The 22160-nt window shown below is 38.1% G+C and overlaps 1 protein-coding gene across 1 annotated transcript; it reads left to right on the top strand.

The window, feature by feature from the left end:
* Positions 1 to 6945: 6945 nt before the first annotated feature.
* Positions 6946 to 18829, top strand: LOC126762720 (T-box transcription factor TBX6). Its single transcript, XM_050479678.1, has 5 exons — positions 6946 to 7459; positions 11280 to 11436; positions 15735 to 16002; positions 16200 to 16337; positions 17759 to 18829. The coding sequence occupies exons 1-5, from the start codon at positions 7369 to 7371 to the stop codon at positions 18737 to 18739; spliced, it is 1635 nt and encodes a 544-aa protein (XP_050335635.1). The 5' UTR covers positions 6946 to 7368; the 3' UTR covers positions 18740 to 18829.
* The last annotated feature ends 3331 nt before the right edge of the window (positions 18830 to 22160 follow it).

Genomic DNA, 22160 nt, shown 5'->3' with positions numbered 1-22160 from the left:
CGATGAGACATGGGTTTATGAGTTTGACATGCAAAACAGGCAACAATCATCGGGCAAGGGACGCGTTCTCAGTCGATCGAAGTGATAAAACAAAACTCGCTGAAGGAACTGAAGGTCATCCCAAAAATTGCTTATGAAAAGTGTTTCGAGGACTAGAGGATTTTTAAACCATAGGTTTCTCTTTTGTAGAAGCACTTTTCGGGAATAGTTATCTACAAAATAATAGAAGTGAAGCCACCAATTAACTTTTGTGCAATATTCTTACATACATACTAAGGTGCATTTGTATGTGGGTATGTTAATTCTATAAATTTACAAATTGTGTAAATGTCTACGATAATAATATAGACAGTAAATACCGTTTTTACTTTTAATAACAATACTCAAGTGCTTCAATAACTTCTATGCATGAAGATGGTTGGTGAAAAAGCCAAGCAGTTGGTAGCACTTAAACATTGCTTAAGTGACTCTCAACAGAGTAAAGCAAAGACTTACGCACTTAGCAGCGACGGCAGGACGGGACGACCTCCAGTAGTGATTTAGCACTTAATCTTCTCTTCAAGTGGTCAACGAAGATAACGACGGCCTCGTGGAATATGAAATTTTGCCATTTGGAACCGGTTCGTATTTGCCACCAATATACGCTCATATAAATATAGTATGTACGAACGGGTCTTACATTTAGGACAAATTGATGTGAGAATATAATAAAATAATATGTTTTTGTGAAAACCTCATAAATGTATACCACAATAAGTAGAATATAAACTCTATAACCTTTCATCGTGATCATGTTGTTTAATTCGAGGCAAATGAAATGTGTATATATTATTACCTTCCCTGGAAAAAAATGTTAAAGCAGTCGTATCTTAAGCAAAATGACGGCAATATACCCACGCTAATGAAAGACCCTGTGTGGCGTAAAATATAGTGTAAAGAGCTGAGACAGTCAACATCAAAGAAGCAACATTGAACTTAACAACAGTATCAAGTAGCGCATTTTCGACTTTTACTATTTGCTTATGATAATTTGAGAGCGCGCATGGCCCTTGGTATTATCGACGCTGCCTATTTTGCCGGTCAGATATTCCCGCCATAAGCGCGTATGTTTATATGAAAATGCTCCTGGATTTATTTGTACTTATGTTTACCTCATAAATAAAGTGAGCTGTGCGCGGTGTGCAGTTGAGCGGTAGTCATCGAAAGCATGAAAACACGATTGAACACCTCACAATTATTGGAGCCTGTTCATATGTTGGGCTGCATCTTAAGTATGTGAATCGAATTTGTAATTATGCGTAAAGAGTTGAAGTTGTTAAGTGGCAGCAATTGGTGGGACGGCGGCAACAGTAATCTTTATGAACAATTGACCACACATTGTCATTAGCTTCAGCGCACGACGCCGTATTTAGGCTTCAACCCAAATGTTGCTTTTAACTAAATTCATTAGAACGAATTACCAAAATGAACATTAATTTAAATAATCAAAAGTGTGGCAAATAAAAAATATTTTTATTGCTTAGTTTTAATGAGTTCGCGACATGTTGTTACAAAGTACAAGTATAATGGTTTTGTCCACCTAACAGAGATGTTTGATATGATCAAGCAGGCTTACCCAGATTTTGCTTTAGCAAGAAGTGGTGTATTTCGGTGGCACCAGGCCTTTTTGGAGAGCCGGAAGAGGTCGCTGACGAAGGAGTAAATCCAAAGTTTTTTTTTGAACTAGGGGGAAGCATCAAAAGCCGGAGTGCGGAACTTAAATTCCCCAAACCTAACCTACTCCCAACTCCAGACTCTCCCGCGGAACCACCTAATTAAGTATTACTTCGTGGGAGTGATAGGACATATAAGTCTCTTCTATGGCACGGACTGGCGGTTTTGTCATGATTGAGGCTGCCGCTTCGCTGACAGCTCTCCAGTTCTCAGTGGACTGACACATGAGTGTCGTCCAAAGTGAAAACGATGCCCATTGTATTTTTTGGCATCAAAGGCATCGTCCACCATTAACTTGTTCCTCCTAGACAAACCGTCAACGCCAAGAGACTCAAACGAAGGGTCAATCGGGTCCGACAAGACATCGCAACCGATTGACAGTTGCAACACGACAACGCCCCAGCTCACGCCGTCTTTCTTGTAAACAGCTACCTAACCAAGGCCGGCCTCCCAACGCCTCCGCAGCCGCCCTACAGCCCATATGCGGCCCCAGACTTTTTTGTTTCCTTGCCGGAAAAGGCCGATGAAAGGGGATCCAAGCAGCATGCACCTCGACTCTCAAGGCTATTCCAGAGAATGACTTCCGTGACGCCTTCAATGCTTGGAAAGCGGCCTGGCAGCGCTGCATCGACGCAGAAGGAGCCTATTTTGAAAGTTTTTAAAGAATTGTAACAATTGGTTCAATAAATTTTTTTAAATCGACTCAGTCCTATTACTTTTCGGACAAACCCTGTATTTGGATTTCAAACATTCGCTTGTCTTTTTACGTCACATTTCCATTATAATCTATACTCATATACTACATAACACTCAAATAGTAGATATTCCTTTTTGACAGTTTGGCCGGTCGGAAGGAATTCGGAGTGCACCAATTCTCGATATTCGGAGAAAACTGCCAACAAAACTTTAATTTTCGACGCCTTTTGACGTGCTTTTTGGTTAATTTTTCACACGATTTTCGGCCGACTGATCTGTTTCTGGGTCATAATCATAGACCCATGACTCATCACCAGTAATAATACGATGCATGACATCCTGATAGTAGGAAAGTATTGTTCCAGGACGTTATCGTGACTCTGTTTTTCGAAAAATTTGATTTTGAAATTCACTTTTCGTAGGTCTAAATGATCTTTCAAAATGGCTTCACTGATCCTTTCGATATTCCAACGATGCCAATAAGTTCGCTGACTATTAATCGTCTATTATCAATCACCGATTCCTTTAATTTATTGACGTTTTGATCATCAGTTGATGTTGATGGCCGTCCTGGCCGTGGTTCGTCGTCAATGAATTCTCGACCCTCTGAACGTTTCGGAACCAGAGATTTGATTCTGCACACAAAATTTAATGGAACTTCTTTGTTGAATAATTTCACGCATCGTAAAAATCGCCGAATGCTGCTTATGTACTTCAGAAAGACAAGCGTATACTAAACACTAATGATTATTTAGATGTGATATTTATCACAGGTGTCACTGATAGTCATACCAATCTATAAAAAAAAACTTCGACTTCGAAAGGGTTTTTACTAAATAAATTTTGCATAACATCCTTCTAAGCCTATTTTGCGTTGACAATAAAATTTATAACTTTTGAAAATTATTAAGATCATTTTATTAAAAAAAAAATATAACAAAACGGATATGCGGTTTAAAGTTATTTTTAAACATTTTCCAACGTACAAGTGTATTATTAATGAATGAAAAATAGTTGTTCAAAAAAGTAAAATAATTTAATAATCTTTCTTGGAAAAACACCTCCCTTATAATTAACGTCACCACGTGCCTATGGTAACTTGTTCTCACCTCAAGTCTTTGTCTCTCGTTGACATTTTCGGAGTCTCTTGTTCGAAACTTCCTGCGAAAAATGTTTTTTGTGTTGCTCAAACCCCAAATATATGCAGCACTTGCATTTACATATTTTGAGATCATTGATTACATTTTAAAATGTTAAAAAGAACCTTTTTTATACATATATTGCTCCATCTACGTGAAATAACACGCAAGTTCATAATTCCAAAAAAGTTCACCAATTTACATACATATATATCAGCGATAGTCTCTGAAAGTTGTTTGTTATATTTTATTTATATTTATATTTTTATATATATTTTAAATTTTTTATAATAAGATATATCTGTAACCAATTAAGTGGGAATATTTAAATGTAGTATTTTCAATGCAATATATGTACTATATATCTGACCTATTAGGTGATTCCAATGAGCGGGAAAATCAGCGGGGGAAATGGGGGTCACTTAAGCCGGTGATACTGTACCTTTATTAAAGTTTTCAACTCCACCATGATTCAGTTCAGATGAACCCAACTTTTTCTTAGTTAAATTATTTTCAGTCAAAGTTCCATTGGTGTTGCCAACGGATAAGATTTGACAGATGGATTAAACAGCTAAAATTTTGAAATGAAAAACCAGAAGAATTCAATTTAGTTATTGCTCACGAGAGGGTGAATAATTATTAAAATTAATTAAGAAGGTTTTAAAAGTTATGAACACCGATTTTGTGCGTAGTGGATAAAACACAAATAACTGAAGAGGAGCAAAGCCGCAATAGGTACGAAAATTGCTGAATATTTTTTTTAATAAGTAGTACAATAAAAATGTTAATAATTTAAATATTTTCGTGCCTTTAATTTGTAAAAACCAAAGACAACTGTTTAATTGTTAACGGTTGTTGCCACTTCATTTTCAATTGTGCAAACTGCTGCCTTCAACTGATATGAATATGAGGAACTCGTTCTAGTTATTTAACTATAGAAATACCTAACTTGTAAGTGTTTCCCTGCTGGGTACTTCCACCATAGTGAAATAGTTAGTTGTTATGACAAGACAACCAGCCAGGTAGAGCGCAAAAATGCGTTTGCGTACATTCATGCAAACATACATACATACATATATAAATGTCTAATTTATATGTACATATGTATATACAAACAAAGAGGCACCTTTTATCTAATGCGGATATTTACTAGTCTGCCCACACATTTATTACACTGATTGTCTTTGAGACGGGAGTGATTTGTTGTTAATTTCCTTGAATGGTTTCCGGGCGACACCGATTCAACATACATACAAATCTATGTATATATGTACAAACATATATATGTAGACACTTTTGTATGTACCCATACCACCAACAGGCTACAAGGCGCGCCACATAAACAATGCAATTCGTCAGCGGTACTAATTGTTCCGGATTTAACTATCTGCAGAGGTGGGTGTACTTCCGCTTGGCTGGCTGCTCATGGATTTTGATAATTTTCTAATTCGTAATTATTTGAGGGTAATTGATCGTCCACTTTATGTTACATACAGACATATACTGATCCTAAAGGATATTAAATGGCCAATAACGTTTGACTCAAAACAAGGACTATTTTCAGTTTACAGAACAATAATAGAAATACAGTTGAATTTACATAACTCGAACGTCTGTCTATAACTCGAACTCTTGAATTGCCAATAGAAGTCAAATTCCAAACAAAATTTTTTCCATAACTCGGAGACTCTCTTTTTGTTGTGGATTATGGCGATTCGAGTTAGGGAACTTCAACTGTATGTACCTATAGTACATGCATATGTTCAGAAGATTTTTATAGTAATTTATTCTATGTTAAATTCTTTTATTTTTTAGCGAAAGATATGACTCCCGACGTGTTCAAGCGCGTGCTGTGAAGTTACTCGACTTTTACACATTCTAATGCTTTGCATGTTATGATATTTATAGAATGCGCTTGATATAAAAGTATAAAATTTCTTAGTGACAATTAGGGTGTTGACATGAGCCTTGCACTAATTATAGACATTAAGCATCAGCATACAATTAGTATTTTTAAGACCGCCGTTGGAAAGCAATTTTGACTATTTGAAAAATCTCTATTGCCAGTAGACATGTGTAAGTATGTACATAAGTATCTACATATACTTATACTTGTATGTACATACATATGTGTAATTGTAAAGTGATACAGCGTGCTTGCAAATAACAAACTGCAAAAAGAACTGCAATAACAGCTGTTGAAGAGGGAGGAGTCTGATAACGAAGATAGAGTTCTACTAAAAGAGGCAAACACGTAAAGCGTAACGGAGATGGGATTAACGACGGTGTCGGAAGTCAACAACTTCAAGCGTCAATATCACCACCAGCAGCAAGATGTGAATTTCAAAATGGAGGCAGAAACAAGCCACCAAGCCAACTGCAGTTCGAACACAATGTTTCACGCGCACTCACAGTTATTCAACTTGAAGTCATAACAGCCAATCAGATCACTTTTCGTCCGCTCTCCGCATCGACACGTTCTCGTATCGCTCTCGCACTTTTCAGTTTCACCGATCGTGTGAGCGTGCAGTTTTGTTAGTGGAGAAAACAAATATTGTGAAAAACAGCAGTTTACTTCTCGCTTCGAATGTATAGTATGTGCATAAGTGACAACCTTTGCCTCTCAGCGTTTAAAAGTTGTGTAACAAAATGTGCCACTTCAGGTTGTGTTCAGATATTTGTACGCTCATTTGCACATTGTGGATTCATGTTCCCTTGATTGGAACCGGCTGTGAGCTGCTTCGACTCGACCTTCAGCAGCGTGGAAGCTCTTTAAGCGAGCATTGCATGCGAAAACTTACTTAGTAGTACTTTCTCAGTTTTAAAGTCAACTTTGTTAGGGACGGGCACGAGTTTTTACCGGCGTAATAACACGTTGTACACTTGTGTCAGCGTGCATTTGAAAGTACATTGAATCGTTTGTGTGTGTGCCACAGTGTGCCCCAGAAATTCTCATACTAAGTCATTGGCGTTACAAATTGATTAACCAAGTGACACTGGCTATTTAAATTTGATTTCTCTAATTGTCATATAATTGCTTTATCTCGCGCGCTAAATATCTTGCAGACATTACTGGCCTGGAACTATGCTAAGAGCCACTGCAGCCAGCTAATTGAATTAACGCCCTCGCGCGATTGTCGAGCTTCTCGTTGACATTTTTATTTATTTATGCGGTTATACTTACATACTTATGTACATAGCAGAGCTTTCATTCAACTGTGTTGTACACATGCGGTTGTATGTGCATATAAAATACATAAACATGTGCTAATGTTTACCGTAATACGACGAGTGTAAGAGGGTGCATAACTATTTACTGTGATACAGAAGGCGCAAGCTGCACGATCTGTTGCCAATAATATGAAGATCATTAACACGTTTTCAAATTAATATTGCAAAAGAGCAAAGCGTTTCGATAATTTAGCACCTGTTTTGCTAACAATAATGTTTCACATGCTTATGCCTGTATATGGTACATATAATATTTATCGCGCTAAAAATACCTTCCAAACAAATCGAGTACCGACGTGACTTTAAATCATTTGACATATTGCTCGTTTGTGAAAGTTGCGGATAAGTGTTGTGAAACAATTTATTTTTTGTATTGTTTAGTATAAATAAAATATGAAAACACTCACATAAAGTAACGGAACATATTAGTATGCAGTGATTAGAAAATATGTACTACTAATTTACATGAATTACAAGAAAAAAAAACAATTTTTTGTTAATTATTGCTGAGAACACATAATAATCGCGACCAACATCAAGGAATATTCAAGCTTAATTAGACTCAAGTAAATGATCGAAGGCGTACAAGATGATGACGATGAATGAATTTGTGGACCTGCGTATGCAACAGCAAATCGCACATGAAATCTATCGCCAGCAAATTATGCAACGTATTCCAGGTAATATTTTCATTTCATTGAAGACGCAAGCTTTCATATTCATTTTTGTCAACATACATATCATAAAGGGCACAATAGACCTTAGGTCGCAGTGCAAGCCTCATTTACTTATCTACATAAGTATGTACATAGATATGTATGTACATATACATAAGCTTTTAAATATCGTAAAAATTTGTTTTGGAGATGCCTTTTAGAGCATGCACTCTGTGGCGGACCGACGGCATTATTCAACTGATTCTTCGTCTTCTTTATTGGCGTAGACGCGCTTAAGCGGCTATGTCCGAGTTTACAACAGCGCGTCAGCCGTGCTTGTTGTTGTTGTAGCAGAACTCTGCCGAGTTGACAGTTATTGTCCGAATAAAAAATCCGGATGCGTTCCAATTACGTAGATTGTCATGGGAACGGCCAGCCGTTCTTTCTTTTTTGCTGCTTGGCGCGAATTGGAGATTCCAAGCGAAACCAGGTCCTTCTCCACCTTGTCTTTCCAACGGAGTGGAGGTCTTCCTCTTCATCTGCTTCCCCCGGCCGATACTGCGTCGAATACTTTCAGAGTTGAAATCCATCCGGACGACATGACCTAGCCAGCTTAGCCACAGTCTTTTTATTCGATAAATTATGTCGATGTCGTCGCATATCTCATTCAGCTCATCGTTCCTTCGAATGCGATATTCGTCGTCCAAATCTGTCTGAACGGTGCACAGGTCCCATATAACGTTGTACTTTAAAACATCTAAAACTGCGTCAAATGTCTAAACGGCAACGCTAGAATGAGCTTATTTGAGCCCTCTCTTTGCAGAGTTGTACACTAGGTTTGGAACTAACCACATAAAAATGTAAGCATGTCTAGGGTGGCATCCTACACTTGCGAGTGCATATTAAATACAGCGTGGCGCTGATAAATAGATTACATAAGCTTCCAGGAAGCCAAATCCCAAGAAGAAAAATTCAAAGAAGCATTTTATTGCTAAAAGACTGTTCAAACTTGCTAGCTGAATTAATTTAGCGAAATTTTAGAAGTAAGTTCCATAGCGCTAAAAAGACTAAGTAATTTGCCACGTTATTTAGAATGAGCGTCAACCTACGGTGCGAAAAAGCATTGACCCGTGGTTGTTATCTCTATCAATCTCACTAAATTGGTTGTGCTTGGAATTCATATAACAATTGTAAGAATCTTACGCACATTTCATATTATTTACTGCTATGAACAAAAAATAGTAAGATTTCGCCATAGTTTTAAAATTCTTAAGTTTTCTTCAAAATCAATGTCTCCCTTCAAAGCAATTCCCTTTGGCCCCAAAGCACTTGTGTCAACGTTTTTTCCATTCCTCGAAACAGTTGCTAAAGTAAATTTGCGGAATAGCCTTCAATGCGCATAGCGATTAACGTTTAATGCCTTCAATTGTTAAAATAGTTTTCCCGGAGCGGTTCTGGCTGAATAACCAGAAGTTCACGGAGTCGCACTCATAGGAATTTCAGTATGCGACGGTACATTATCGTGGTCCAAAACCAAGAGTTGTCGCACATAATTTCGGCCTCTTTTTCGAACTTCCTATAAAATAGACTCAAATAGTATTCCTGGTTGACAGTTTGGCCGGTCGGAAGGAATTCGGAATGCACCACACCTCGTTAATTGAAGAAAATTGTCAACATAACTTTAATTTTTGGCCTGCTTTGACGTGGCCGACTGATCGACGATCGTTAACGCGACGTTCTCAAAAAAATTTTGTGATTTTGGAAGTAATCATTCTTTCACTTTTCTTAGCCCAAGATATTCTTCAAAATGGTTTTCATTCATTCTTCCCATATTCCAGTAAGATCTCTGATTGTTATGCGGTGATTCTCAAGCGCCAATTCCTATATTTTATTGACGTTTTGATTATCAATTGATGTTGATGGAAATCCTGAACGTGGTTTGTCGTTAACACGTTCTTAACTCTCTTTGAATAATTTTTCCAACATTCTGAATGTGTATTCCTTCTGTCTAATTTTCATTTCGTCTGTCAATAGGTCAAACGTCTGTACGAACAAAAAGTCCTCTAAATAAAAACTCGAATTGAATAGTATCAATTGATTTAGATATTCTTATAATGAATTTTACAAAGTTATATTTTTATAAACTTAAGCACTTTTGGAAAAAAGACTGAAACAACAAATTTTAAGCAGTCTGTTGAATTATAGGATTTGGTTCATTTACAAAAATTTCAAATTCAATATTTACTTGTCCGATGAAATGTTAAAATTTGGTGTGCATCGGAGGATGCCAAAAGGCAGTCACACAGTGGAAGATCAGACATGGTATGAATTTGCATATCTGCTCAAATGGTGAGAAACTTGCTATTTTTCAATGGTCGTATGGTTTATTGGCGGTATTTGAAGAATGTTAGCTTACAGTACTTACAACGTATATGGATACCCAAAAAGAAGGAATCGAAAGCCGGCACATTCTACACGTTTGGCATTTCATCATGGAAAGACTTATTAAGCCTGAACAAATCGTTCAACTTTATTACGAAAATTTACGTTCTGTAAAGAATCTGTTACGCGCGCTTCGCTCAACTTATATTAATTATTATCGGCCTACTAAGCGAACTATTCGCAACACCATCACCCATCTTGAGACCAAGCATTCATTATTGGATAATATTCGACCGAATAGACCACGTCCAGCACGCAGTGAAGAAACTATAACAGCCGTAGCTGAGAGTGTATACGAACACCGTGGAGAGTCGATTCGGCGCCGTTCGCAGCAACTCTGACTGACATCTGGAACGACTTGCCGTCGAGATACTGAATTGAAAGCGTACAAAATACAGCTTGTGCAAGAACTGAAGCCGCTCGACTTAACCAAGGAACATCGCTTCGCTCTATGGGCTCTTGAAAAGTTCCAAGAAGATCCGACGTTTTCGAGCGAAATTTTATCTAGCGAATTTTTGGTTTAATTGGTTTGTAAACAAGCGAAATTGCCGCATTTGGGAAGAAGAGCAACCTGAGGAGATTCAAGAGTTTCCATTTCATGTAGAAAAAAAGTAGAGGTTTGGTGTGGTTTGTCGTCCGATGGTTCATATTTCTTCGAAAATAATGCGGGTGAGAACGTTATCGCGCCATGATAACAGACTTTTTGATGCCTGAAATTGAAGCCCGTGAACTCGGCGACACTTGCTTTCAAAAACGGGATCCCTTTCCACACATCGCATCAATCAATGAATGTATTGACAGAACACTTGGGTGAACCGATAATTTCCTGTTTTCGACCAGTCGATTGGCCACCAAGATCGTGTGATATCACATCGTTAGACTTTTTCCTGTGGGGATATGTAAAGTCAAAAGTCTATGCGGACAATCCCGCTTCGATTCACGCCTTGGAGCAAAACATCACTACAGTTACTAGTCAGAATGCTCGAACGAGACATCGAAAATTGGACTCAACGGATGGATCATCTGAGAGGTAACCGCCGCCAACTGTTGAAAGAGATAATCTTTTAAAAATAAATGCCAAAGAATGTTCTTTCGAATGATAATAAACATACCCAATTAAACTTGAAGTTACTGTGTTTTTTCTTTAAAAAGATAGTGAACCTCGAAATGTTTCAACCTTTAGAATAATATTTTTAGACACCAACAATTCAATAAATTAAATAATAATTAATTACAAATCGGGTGCATAAATAAGAAGATATGTATAATAGAATAGGAATATGTTTAGACGAATTTTTATACATTATGTCGTCTTTCATATGCATACACATACATTTGTAAATTATATAATGTATATTTGTACACATGGTTCCATTTATTCATAGTTTCAATTATATAACAGATCCTTTTCCACCTATGCTACCCATACCGATACCTGGACACGTGATAATGCCACCCAGAATCTCTTTACCAGACGCAGAGGTAAAATTACAAAACGATCAGCTGTGGAAACAGTTTCATCAAATTGGCACCGAAATGATCATAACAAAAAGTGGCAGGTAAGAAGCTCTTCAAATGCAAAATTATTTACATATCAAAATACGTCTCATACAGAAAGTAACAGCCGCACATGTGCAACTTATGTACTTATACATATGTACATATATACTTATATACGTCGGCCAATCGGTCAAAAACAGCTAACATATGTGTATTTTACCTTCCACCTTAACCTACTATATTTATATACATACATATATACGTATATATGTATGTATGAAGCAACAGCCATGTATCATATTTATTTGTTCGACTTTAACAAGTGCAGATGCCGACTTAACACTTCGTTTTGAAACTAGACTGTGAATGCATCGCACGCCGCCATGAGTAGACGCACTTTACGTTCCTCAACGGCGCGACGACATTAGTCAAAAATGCTGTTAAGTGGTCATCAAAGAATGGCGCCTGTGATGTGTTTACGTAGGCAACGCCGGCAACGGCGACAGCAACGGCGCGACAGCAATCTCTCACAAATAAATAAATGACGCGCGCATTCCCTAGTACAACACAAAATACACGCAAAATATTTGAAATCCTAAGTTGGTATGAATGTGCATAAGGACCATATACCTAAATAGAAGGCGAAGAGCTTGACACCGAACTGCCTGGACAGGTTCCATACTAATACATTTGAATGAATCTAGCGGCTAATCAAACGAATGCAGACATGTAAAGGCAAATGCATACATAGATATATGTATGTATGTATGTATATGTAAACGTTATTTATTTAAATAGTGTTCAGCGCCTATGAAACACAGCTTCACCCCGATTTACTATCATTGATATCTACTTCTTTTAGATAAGAGCGGAGAATTGAATTTCAGTTATCAAAAGGCAAGGCTTCTATTGACACCTGCTTCTTACATTTTTGAGAAATATTCGAAAAAAACTTAAGGTTAAAATGTACATTTAACGTAATTAAATAGCCAATCGGCTGTATGAGTTCGGTAGACCATTTTTTGTTGTCATCAACCATTTGTGACTACGGCGCCAGTAATGTGCCACTTGAACCTTCTGTCGCACATTTAAAAAATGACACGTTGACAATGTCCGCAGCGTGTCATCCATGGCCCGACAAATACTACTAGCAATTTCACACTTTCAACAAGCATTTTGATCGGACAGACGATAAGCAGGCGACTGCAACGCTTTTAACGACCGAGCAGAGCAAACCAGAAAGAAAAGAGTCGGACAGTAGCCAGACATCGTACTATCAAAGACACTACGGTCCATTCAATTTTGGTCACTTTCAGCGGCGCAGCTCCCGTGCCGACGGCTTAACTGTGTTTCTGGTAGCTATTCAAGAATTAGCATAATTTGAAGTTGCCCAAAACCTCCGAGAGCACTTTTTTCTCACACAATCGGTGCAACGAAAGAAAACAACAGAGGCCTGCAATATGGTAGGGAGCACTGTATTCGGTTAGTATGAATTATTTATGAGTAGTAGCGAGTGGAGGAATCTCCATCAACTCACTTGTGCATATGCATGTACATATGTATGTATGAATATGCATACATATGTACATATATATATACAAAAGTGAGCAGCAGCAGAAGCGAACAGTTCCAAATGCGTGGTGATCGTGTGCAGCAATAGCTTTTATTGCTGTTATTTGAATTTTTAATTGTTGGGCGCCAGTTGTCAGTAGGTAGAACCAAACTGCGTAATCGATACCTGTCCGCCGTATGACATGTGATGGCCACGATCTGAGCATAGATATGTGCCAAGATTGTTGCTCCTTACGACCACAAAATTGAAAATCACACGAAGGTTTGCGTTTTCAACAAGCCACATACATACATATGTATGAATGTATGTATGCCCACGTACATTTGTAAATATGTTAGATATGTACATGCGTCGGAACGGCCAACCATTACGGGTATGTTATGTTCACACTCCGCTTTAATTTGTGTAGGTTTTGTCTGAAAATCAATTTCAACATTTAGCATACATAATAACCAAAGGACCAAAGTTCATAATTAATCATCGTGAAATCAAGCATATATACATACATACATACGTATATCTTATATTGGTCTACTCACTCACATCTACCTAACATACTTACATATGTATACACATAAAAGTATTTATGTACGTTGTCGCCTTGTACGCTGTGACACACAAATAAATTCACGAGCGAGCACTTGGAATACCGAATCATAACTGGCGCCAAGTGCTTGGCCACCTGCTGACCACACGCTGCATCCCTATTGTCGTTAAAAGCTAGAGGCGCTAGCCGTACATAGGTACAAGTGGCGATGGATGTAAAATTGTGCGAATGATATTTTTGAATGTATTTATGTACACACATACAGACATATGTGTACAGTGTACACATTGGTCCTTTTCATTTTCGTTCTCTTATGTCCGACATAAACACACAAATAATAAATACATGTTTGCTTCTCGTACAAGCCTTAAAGAAGCAGAGTGTGCGTCCCAACAGACGCATAAGTTAATATAAAAATTGTTTCAAGTAAATATTTGATACGCCCACTCGGGCGATTTTCAACTCGAATGCTGTTTATGGTTCATATATGTACATGATATATAGTACATACATACAAGTTCATAACACACTTATATAGTTATACATAAGTTTATACATGTAAGGAAGGGATAAGTTCGGCTGTAACCGTTTATTTCATACTCTTGCAACTTGCCAGCATCAAAGACTAAGAAATGCCTTCAGGTGTTGACGAAACTTTATTTTAAAAATTTGTGAAAGAGTTCAACATTTTTTGTTTGATATACATATGAGGTTTCGGGCAATTTTTCACTCGTGGTATCCAATGCCAATATAGAATAAATTCAGCCGGAAATTTTTCTATTAGGTAGCATATATGTATATCGGAGATAAGGGAATTATTGATTCTCTTCGAATTTCTATAATAAATGACACAACTTCACCTATATTTTCTATATAAAGTCAGTATCTAGAGACTTTAACAGTTTTGGACCGATTTGGCAATTTTTGGTCATAAGATGTGTCATCAGAGGTACTATTTCGTGCAAAGTTGTATCCTGATATATCAACGCCCTGCCTAGGTACTGCATAGATACTTGTTACTCCACCATTATTAAATTTTTACTTCTAATAGAAGCACTTGCTTGCACTGTGTTCACATTTCCGGGCACATTTACACCAGGAACACCAATGCCACCAGCTAAAAATTACAAAAAAAAACAGTCAGAAGGCATTTAATAATTTAGACATACTAACTTACGGTAGATGCATTGTCAATGTTGACAGAAACCGTTCCGATGGTGTTGTTAATTGTGCCAACGAAAATACTAATATTAGTTTGATCCCATTGGAGTTTGTTTCCTAGTCCATTTGTACCTACAGCTGTCGCATTTATTCCAGTAACACCTACAGTGCCTACGGTTGAAGCATTATTCGATGAGTCAGTCCGTAGACTGCTACTTTCCGTACCATCATCATCTTCTCCCCATGTTCCACCTAGATTAGAGTTTGGTGTTTGTCCCCACGGAGTTTTTTGAATATGTAGGTTGAAAAGTGTGGTTGCCAACGTTGCGCAAATTCAACTCCCACAAATCATTTCCATTACTAATAGTAGGTTTCCACATTATGGGCCCAACAGATGGATCCTTATTAGTTGGCTCAGGTGAATTTGGCACTTCTCAGTTCGTATCCGGATTAATATGTTGGCAACCCCAACCATCCTGAGACCCAATATATGAGTTTTTATCTAAATGTGAGCGGTGTCCCGCTCGTCATATAATTTTGACCACTGTTCCTGTAAAGCCCCCCCATGGCATCTCGGTGGTAATTCTTAATGTACATGGTGTATTTAGTTACTGATTTATCGCGGTTTTAGTAGATTTTACATATACTTACATATGTGAAAAGTGGGAGTTAAAGCACTTTATACGTTTTCGATTAATGCCATATTGTGGGTGTGGCTGTGGTCCGAATGCTCTCATCTACAAACTCGTCCAAGGAACATATTTACGAAGTTTCATCAAAATATCTTAATTTATTACCCGGTTTTCAACTCGTCTTATCATGTTGATCATTTATATGTGTCTATATACATAACTCTATATCTACCTCGATTAGTTTTAGGTGATAGAAACAACCTTTAGGTGAACAAAACTATTATACTTTGTAGCAACATATTGCAAGTGTATAATAATATATATATGTATATGTATGTCCATATGTATGTATAATATTAATAAATGTGCGATTTTTTAAGATTTGTTCGTTCTTCTATACTTAATATGAACTGAAATGGTATATTTTATTTTATGTTCATGTAGACGAATGTTTCCTTCAATGCGTCTTTCGCTTTCCGGCCTGGAGGATGAATCTAATTACTGTGTTTTGTTGGAGATGGTGCCAGTAGGTGATTGCCGTTATAAATTCTCCGGTTCGCAATGGATGCCTGCCGGCGGTGCGGAACCACAAAGTCCACAAAGAATGTATTTGCATCCGGATAGCCCAGCGTCTGGGGCCCATTGGCAGGCGCAACCTATACTATTTAATAAAGTTAAGCTCACTAATAACACACTGGATAGTAATGGACACGTAAGTTGTTCATGTTGTTATTCAAGTATTTAATATTGATATCTATGGATACAGAACTAACAACAAAATTATGACATTTCCACAATTCAATCGAAATATGTACATACATACATACATATGTATCTATAACACATTTAGTATTGAAAGCCTTATATTTGATTTAATTAGTTAATAATGGTGTCTTTATTTGTTTCCAGATTGTTTTAGCCAGCATGCATAAGTATCAACCACGAATTCACGTGATACGGACTGCAGATCTAACGCAAATACCATGGGCTCCTCAGCAAGCCTTCATCTTCCCGGAAACGGAATTTGTCGCCGTAACAGCTTATCAGGTTAGTGGCATTTACATTACATGAATATTCACACCAATTATCGTTTGCCGTGTATCGGCAATCAAAACGAAGGGCCAAAACGAAGGTTGAAACATTACCTTACGATTAACGATTGGTCAGCAAATGGCAGTTTCTGTTAGCAAATTCAACCAATCTCAATTTGGCAACTAAAATTTTATAATAGGCTATCCATATGTCATATGGGGAGATATAAAGAAGCTCTTTGAATCGAACTTGTTTGTAAAATATTACAAATGTTCATTACAACAACAGGAAATTCGCTTTCACAGAAGACTTCAGTTTCTCGATAGCAGTTTTTTTAAATTTTAACATCGAGCTCACATACTTGTATATGTATATATATGTATATGTACATATATGTATGTACGATGTACACATTAGCCTATGCAGACGCATGCACATCCAGACGTACTATAATGCGCACCGAGATCAAATTAGCATGTAACGCCTACTGCCAACCCAAAAATGTGCATGATGCTTCCAGTCTCCTGAAGAGTTTTTGTCTACTCCGATATTTGAATGGCTAATTTGATCACTTGCTGTGTTTTTGTTCACAACTCCTTTGGCGCCAGTCTGAACACACCTAATTAACCAATTCAGTGTCCACTTTATTTCCTAAACTGTTATGTCATGCTACATGTCGACCATTTCTCTTCGTGTGTTTAGTTAAGGAAATATATAAATATACTATATACATACATATGTATCTATGTATACTTGTAGAAAGGCATAACATAACCTTAAATATATCAGGCTCTCTCTGACCCTTTGTGGCAGCGTGTGCACGGTGGGTAACTTATTTCGTAGGGCAGATTGAAACAATTGGCAGCACTATATAATTAGCTAATTAAAAATTAAGTGACGTGGTTTCTGCACTAAGATCGATATAGATATATGTACATACATACATATGTACATATATAGTATGTATGAATGTACATATGTAGGTAGATGTCGTCACCTAAAATTCAAAATTAAGTGACATAAGCTTACGATATAATAGAAACCACTCTTATTGAAACAAAATTTGAGTTTTGGTTATTGAATGGTTATATAGTGGTTATATATTGGTTATACATTGGTTATATATCGGTTATATATTGGTTATATTTGACAGCGGAAGCTGAAAATTTTGTTGTGGTGGTTCGTAAGCAATAAAAAAACTCAATTTCGATTTTTTTGATGATACGTTGTTGTGCATGCTAGGTGACGATATGTATAGTATAATAGTTACTTAACAATATCTTTTTAAACTTATTTATTGGTGTAGACACTGCTAACGGGGTTATAGCCGCTTATCATATATTAATATTAATCCATACCCACTCACTTACATATGTACATATGTACATACATATAATCAACTCACTTTATTTCTATTTTCACATTTTATATTTCAGAATGATCGCATCACTAAATTGAAGATAGACAATAATCCGTTCGCGAAGGGCTTTCGCGAAACTGGCCAATCTCGTAGTAAACGTAAAATGTCTTCATCGCCATCCGATGAGGATTCCGAGCAACTGCAACCACAACAACCACCCGGGCGCCAATACGGCATAAGACCAATACAAACGCAACCTCAAACACATTCCCACAGTCAGCGCAACGTTGTGTCGCCAACCATTTCAGCTTTGCCGCTGACCAGCGAGTCGGGATCATCAATTTGTTCAGATAAGACGACAATTCCGAACAACGGCGAAAATGACTTCGTGGACGTTGACAATGTTGCGGATGCCGACATCGATGGTGGCGAACCACAAGTAAAGCGCTTGAGATCAAATAAGTTAGCCGGTGCGATAGCATCGACAGCGCTCGAAGAGATGATCATTAATGCGCATGCGAATAGCGAGCGTGAACCTTTTACCGTCGTTGCTGAGGAGACCAGTTTACAGCAAGCATTACCAACACAACTACCGGATAACACTGTCGCGTCTACATTCGACAATGGTGGTCAATCGTCATTTATTTTCCATCATTTGCAGCAAAACATGCAAACAATGCTGCGACCTTCATTGGTTGACTTAGCTTACACCTACTTTGGCCGATCTCAACCCATTTACGTTCAACATATGCACCCACCTCATACAACAATCGGCGATCAAACCCTATCCATCCCGATGCCACCAGCAGCCGAGGGCCCACATATGGAGCGTATCGATTCATTGATACCCAGTGGTACTAACGAAAGGTTATGTCGCTCGCTAGTGCCCGACGAAGAGAACGTCCTTGTGGGAACCGTTGACAGCGACGAAGCTAAAAAGAATGCTACTTTAATATCGAATGATACACAGATACTGCAGTTGGAGAGCTTAATGGGTCATTCGCGACCAAAAAGAAAAGGTTTTAGCATTTCCGCTATTTTGGAAGGCAGCAGCTAGCATGTACAAACATAAGTACATACAACACAAAAGTTGCTAGAATATTAAAAACTCACGTTTGTAACTGTGTAATTGCACATGTTGCTACAATACAACACATGTACATATGTATAAGAATTATATGAATAAACTAAGTACAAATACAATACAATATGTGTATAAATTTGAGCTCATCATTTATTGATCATCTCTTTACGTAAAAGTGGAAAGCTAAAGAGTGATCCATTTCGAGCTTCCCTATTTTCTTTTAATGAAAAATCACAGAAACTTCAAATTTAATGGGGAATGTTTATTATCATTCGAAAGAATATTCTTTGGCATTTATTTTTTGAGGATTTTCTCTTTCAAATGTTGGCCGCGGCATCCGTTGAGTCCAATTTACGATGACTCGTTCGAGCATTTCGACTGGTAACTGGCGAATGACACGCGTGATGTTTTGCTCCAAGGCCTGAATCGAAGCGGGATTGTCCGCATAGACTTTAAACTTTATATATCTCCACAGGAAAAAGTCTAAGGGTGTGATATCACACAATCTTGGTGGCCAATCGACCGGCTCAAAACGTGAAATCCATTGATTGGTGCGATATGTGAGAAGTGGCGCCGTCTTGTTGAAAACAAATGTCGCCGAGATCACGAGCTTCAATTCCAGGCATCAAATAGTCATCATTTTTGAAGAAATATGGACCGATGATACCACCGGCCTACAAACCACACCAAACTGTTGTTTTTTTCTAAATGAAATGGCTGCTTTTGAATCTCTTCAAGTTCCTCTTTGTCCCAAATGCGGCAATTTTGCTTGTTTACATACCTATTGAGCTAGAAATGGGCCTCATAGCTGAACAAAATCTGGCTCAAAAACGTCGAATCTTTTTGGAACTTTTATTTTCTTCACATTCTTTAAAGAACGTGAATTTTCGTAAAAAAGTTGAACGATTTGTAAACGTTGTTCAGGCGTAAATCTTTCCATGATGAAATGCTAAACAATACTGAACAAAAATAACATAACAGCTTGACACGAATCACGCTTGATCTGTCAAAAAAAGGCTACTGAAAAAATACCTCTACTTGGAACACCCGTTACATCGTTACATACGATGTACGCATGTATGTTCATTTGTCTTTCTACTGACATTCGGTTGGCCTGACAAGTTGTTGGCTATCGTACCGGGTTGCCGAGCAGCCCATTCAAACCATGCCAAACAAAGCGATCAGCACAAAAAAAGTCGTCTGCTTGCTTTATGCAGCTCTCGAAACGCTTATTGTTGAAACTACAATTTGGGCCACCGCAACTGACAGTGGCTAAAACCTAATTGTTTACAATAAAATAAAATGTATTTAAGTATGTCTGTCTACAATATTACGATGGTAAATAAATGTATTGTACTAACTGTAGTGGACATTGTAATTGTGAGAGGTATTAGCTTAGAAACTGAAGTGGATACTTTGTGACAATAGTCTGGTGGCTTATGAAATGTTGTATTTAAGAGGAGGCTATGCAAATCCGTAATTTATTCTAATAGCAAGACAATTGCGAAGGTAATTACTGAGCGTGTAAGTTTTTGGTCCTTCGAGAAAACAATGAAGACACTTAGAGGATCACGAATAACGCCGACTCGGCTAACCGCAAAATCACAATACACGCATCTCTTTTCATTGGTAAGAGGCACGCACAATGTAACCACTTGTGGGTCTTTCTTTGCTTACAAAAGGTCCTTAGAAATAATTGTATGTTAAGAAAGTAAAGCTATGCTGAGCGAAACCACTCGACCATACAATGCTGACCATTCAAACTCATTGGGCTTAGATAAGGATATGCTACTGTATATTGTATGTGTGTGCATTCATATGTGGAAGAAGAAGTTTCTTTGAGATCTAACAAATTTATCTTAAACTAATTTCAGATTCTTTATATCTATAATGCTAACCTCTTCTTATTTTTTAATGGCAGCGTGTTAGCGTTTTTCGACAATCTCAATTTTTCAATTATTGTCACTCTGAGTTTTAGGCTGTAAAAATCCGAGCAATTTACTGGCAAATGCGCCGTTGCTTTTGTCTCCAACTCGTAAATATTCGTTTTCTGATGATGCTGATGATGAGTAGCTTTATCATTAGATCCTAAAGTGGTTAGTTAATTGACCGAACATGGAGCTGATCCACTCCTTCATATTGTCATTGCCCTAGTATGTTGGCCAGGTTATAAGGTGTGAGCATAATGCACGGTGGTCATTAATTTACGCCGTCGGTGTCAGTCTTAAATTATAGACCCTCATTAAGATCAGTGGATGCTTCCATGTCAAGTGGTTGCATCGATCAGCATCATTTCTGTCTGTGCAGTAGCAGCAAGATTATTGTGAGATTTTTGTCCTTTTCCCACATAGAGCTACTTCCTTTGCTTTTTCAGAGGATTTTTCCTCCTGAAGACGCTTCACGTACTGCTGCTTTTTCAGAGTATTTTTCCTCCTGAAGACGCTTCACGTCCAGCTCTTGTCAACTCAGCAGGGTTCACCCGGTTGTTGTTGTAGCCACAGAGCACATTCTTCAAATATGCTATCAGACGGTATTGTGATGTGCGCTTCTACTCTTTTTTGTGCTCTTTGTCGCATTTCTACCAAAATATTAAGGTATTGTTCTTCTGTATTCCCTGACATACAGGGTTTATCCGGAAAGTAATAAGACTGAGTCGATTCAAACAAAATTATTGAAAAATTCTTTAAAAACTTTCAAAATGGGCTCCTTCTGCGTCGATGCAGCGGAAGGCATTCTCCACAATAGCCTTGAGAGCCGAGGTGCATGCTGCTTGGATCCCCTCTGTCGTCTAAAAATGCTTGCCTTTCAGGCAAAGAAACAAAAACAAGTTCAGAGCGGCAACATCTGGGCTGTAGGGCGGCTGCGGAAGCGTTGGGATGCCGGCCTTGGTAAGGTGGCTGTTCACAAGAAAGACGGTGTGAGCCGAGGCGTTATCGTGGTACAACTTCCAATCGGCTGCGATGTCTTGTCGGACCCGATTTACCCTTCGTTTGAGTCTCTTGAGGACTTCCACGTAAAACTTGTCGTTGACGGAGGAACAAATTCATGGTGGACAAAGCGTTTGATGTCAAAAAATACAATGAGCATCGTTTTCATTTTGGATTTGCTCATTCATCAGCGACCTCTTCCCGGCCCTCCAAAAAGACCTGGTGCCACCGAAACGCACCACTTCTTGCTAAAGCAACATCTGGGTAAGCCTGCTTGATCATATCAAACGTCTCTGTCGCAGATTTACCAAGTTTCACATAGAATTTATTCGCGTGCCTGTGCTCTAACGAACGCTGCATTTTCGGCTTGCACCACTCACAGAAACACGTCGCGCGAAAATGTTTGTCCTAACTCTCCAGGTGCTCGGGGACAACTGACCAGCCGTTCTTTCGTTAGCTAGGAAAGC

Source organism: Bactrocera neohumeralis, chromosome 6 (assembly GCF_024586455.1).
Source record: "Bactrocera neohumeralis isolate Rockhampton chromosome 6, APGP_CSIRO_Bneo_wtdbg2-racon-allhic-juicebox.fasta_v2, whole genome shotgun sequence".
NCBI lineage: Eukaryota > Metazoa > Arthropoda > Insecta > Diptera > Tephritidae > Bactrocera > Bactrocera neohumeralis.
The sequence above is the reverse complement of the archived record's forward strand: the minus strand, read 5'-3'. Positions and strand labels throughout refer to the sequence as shown.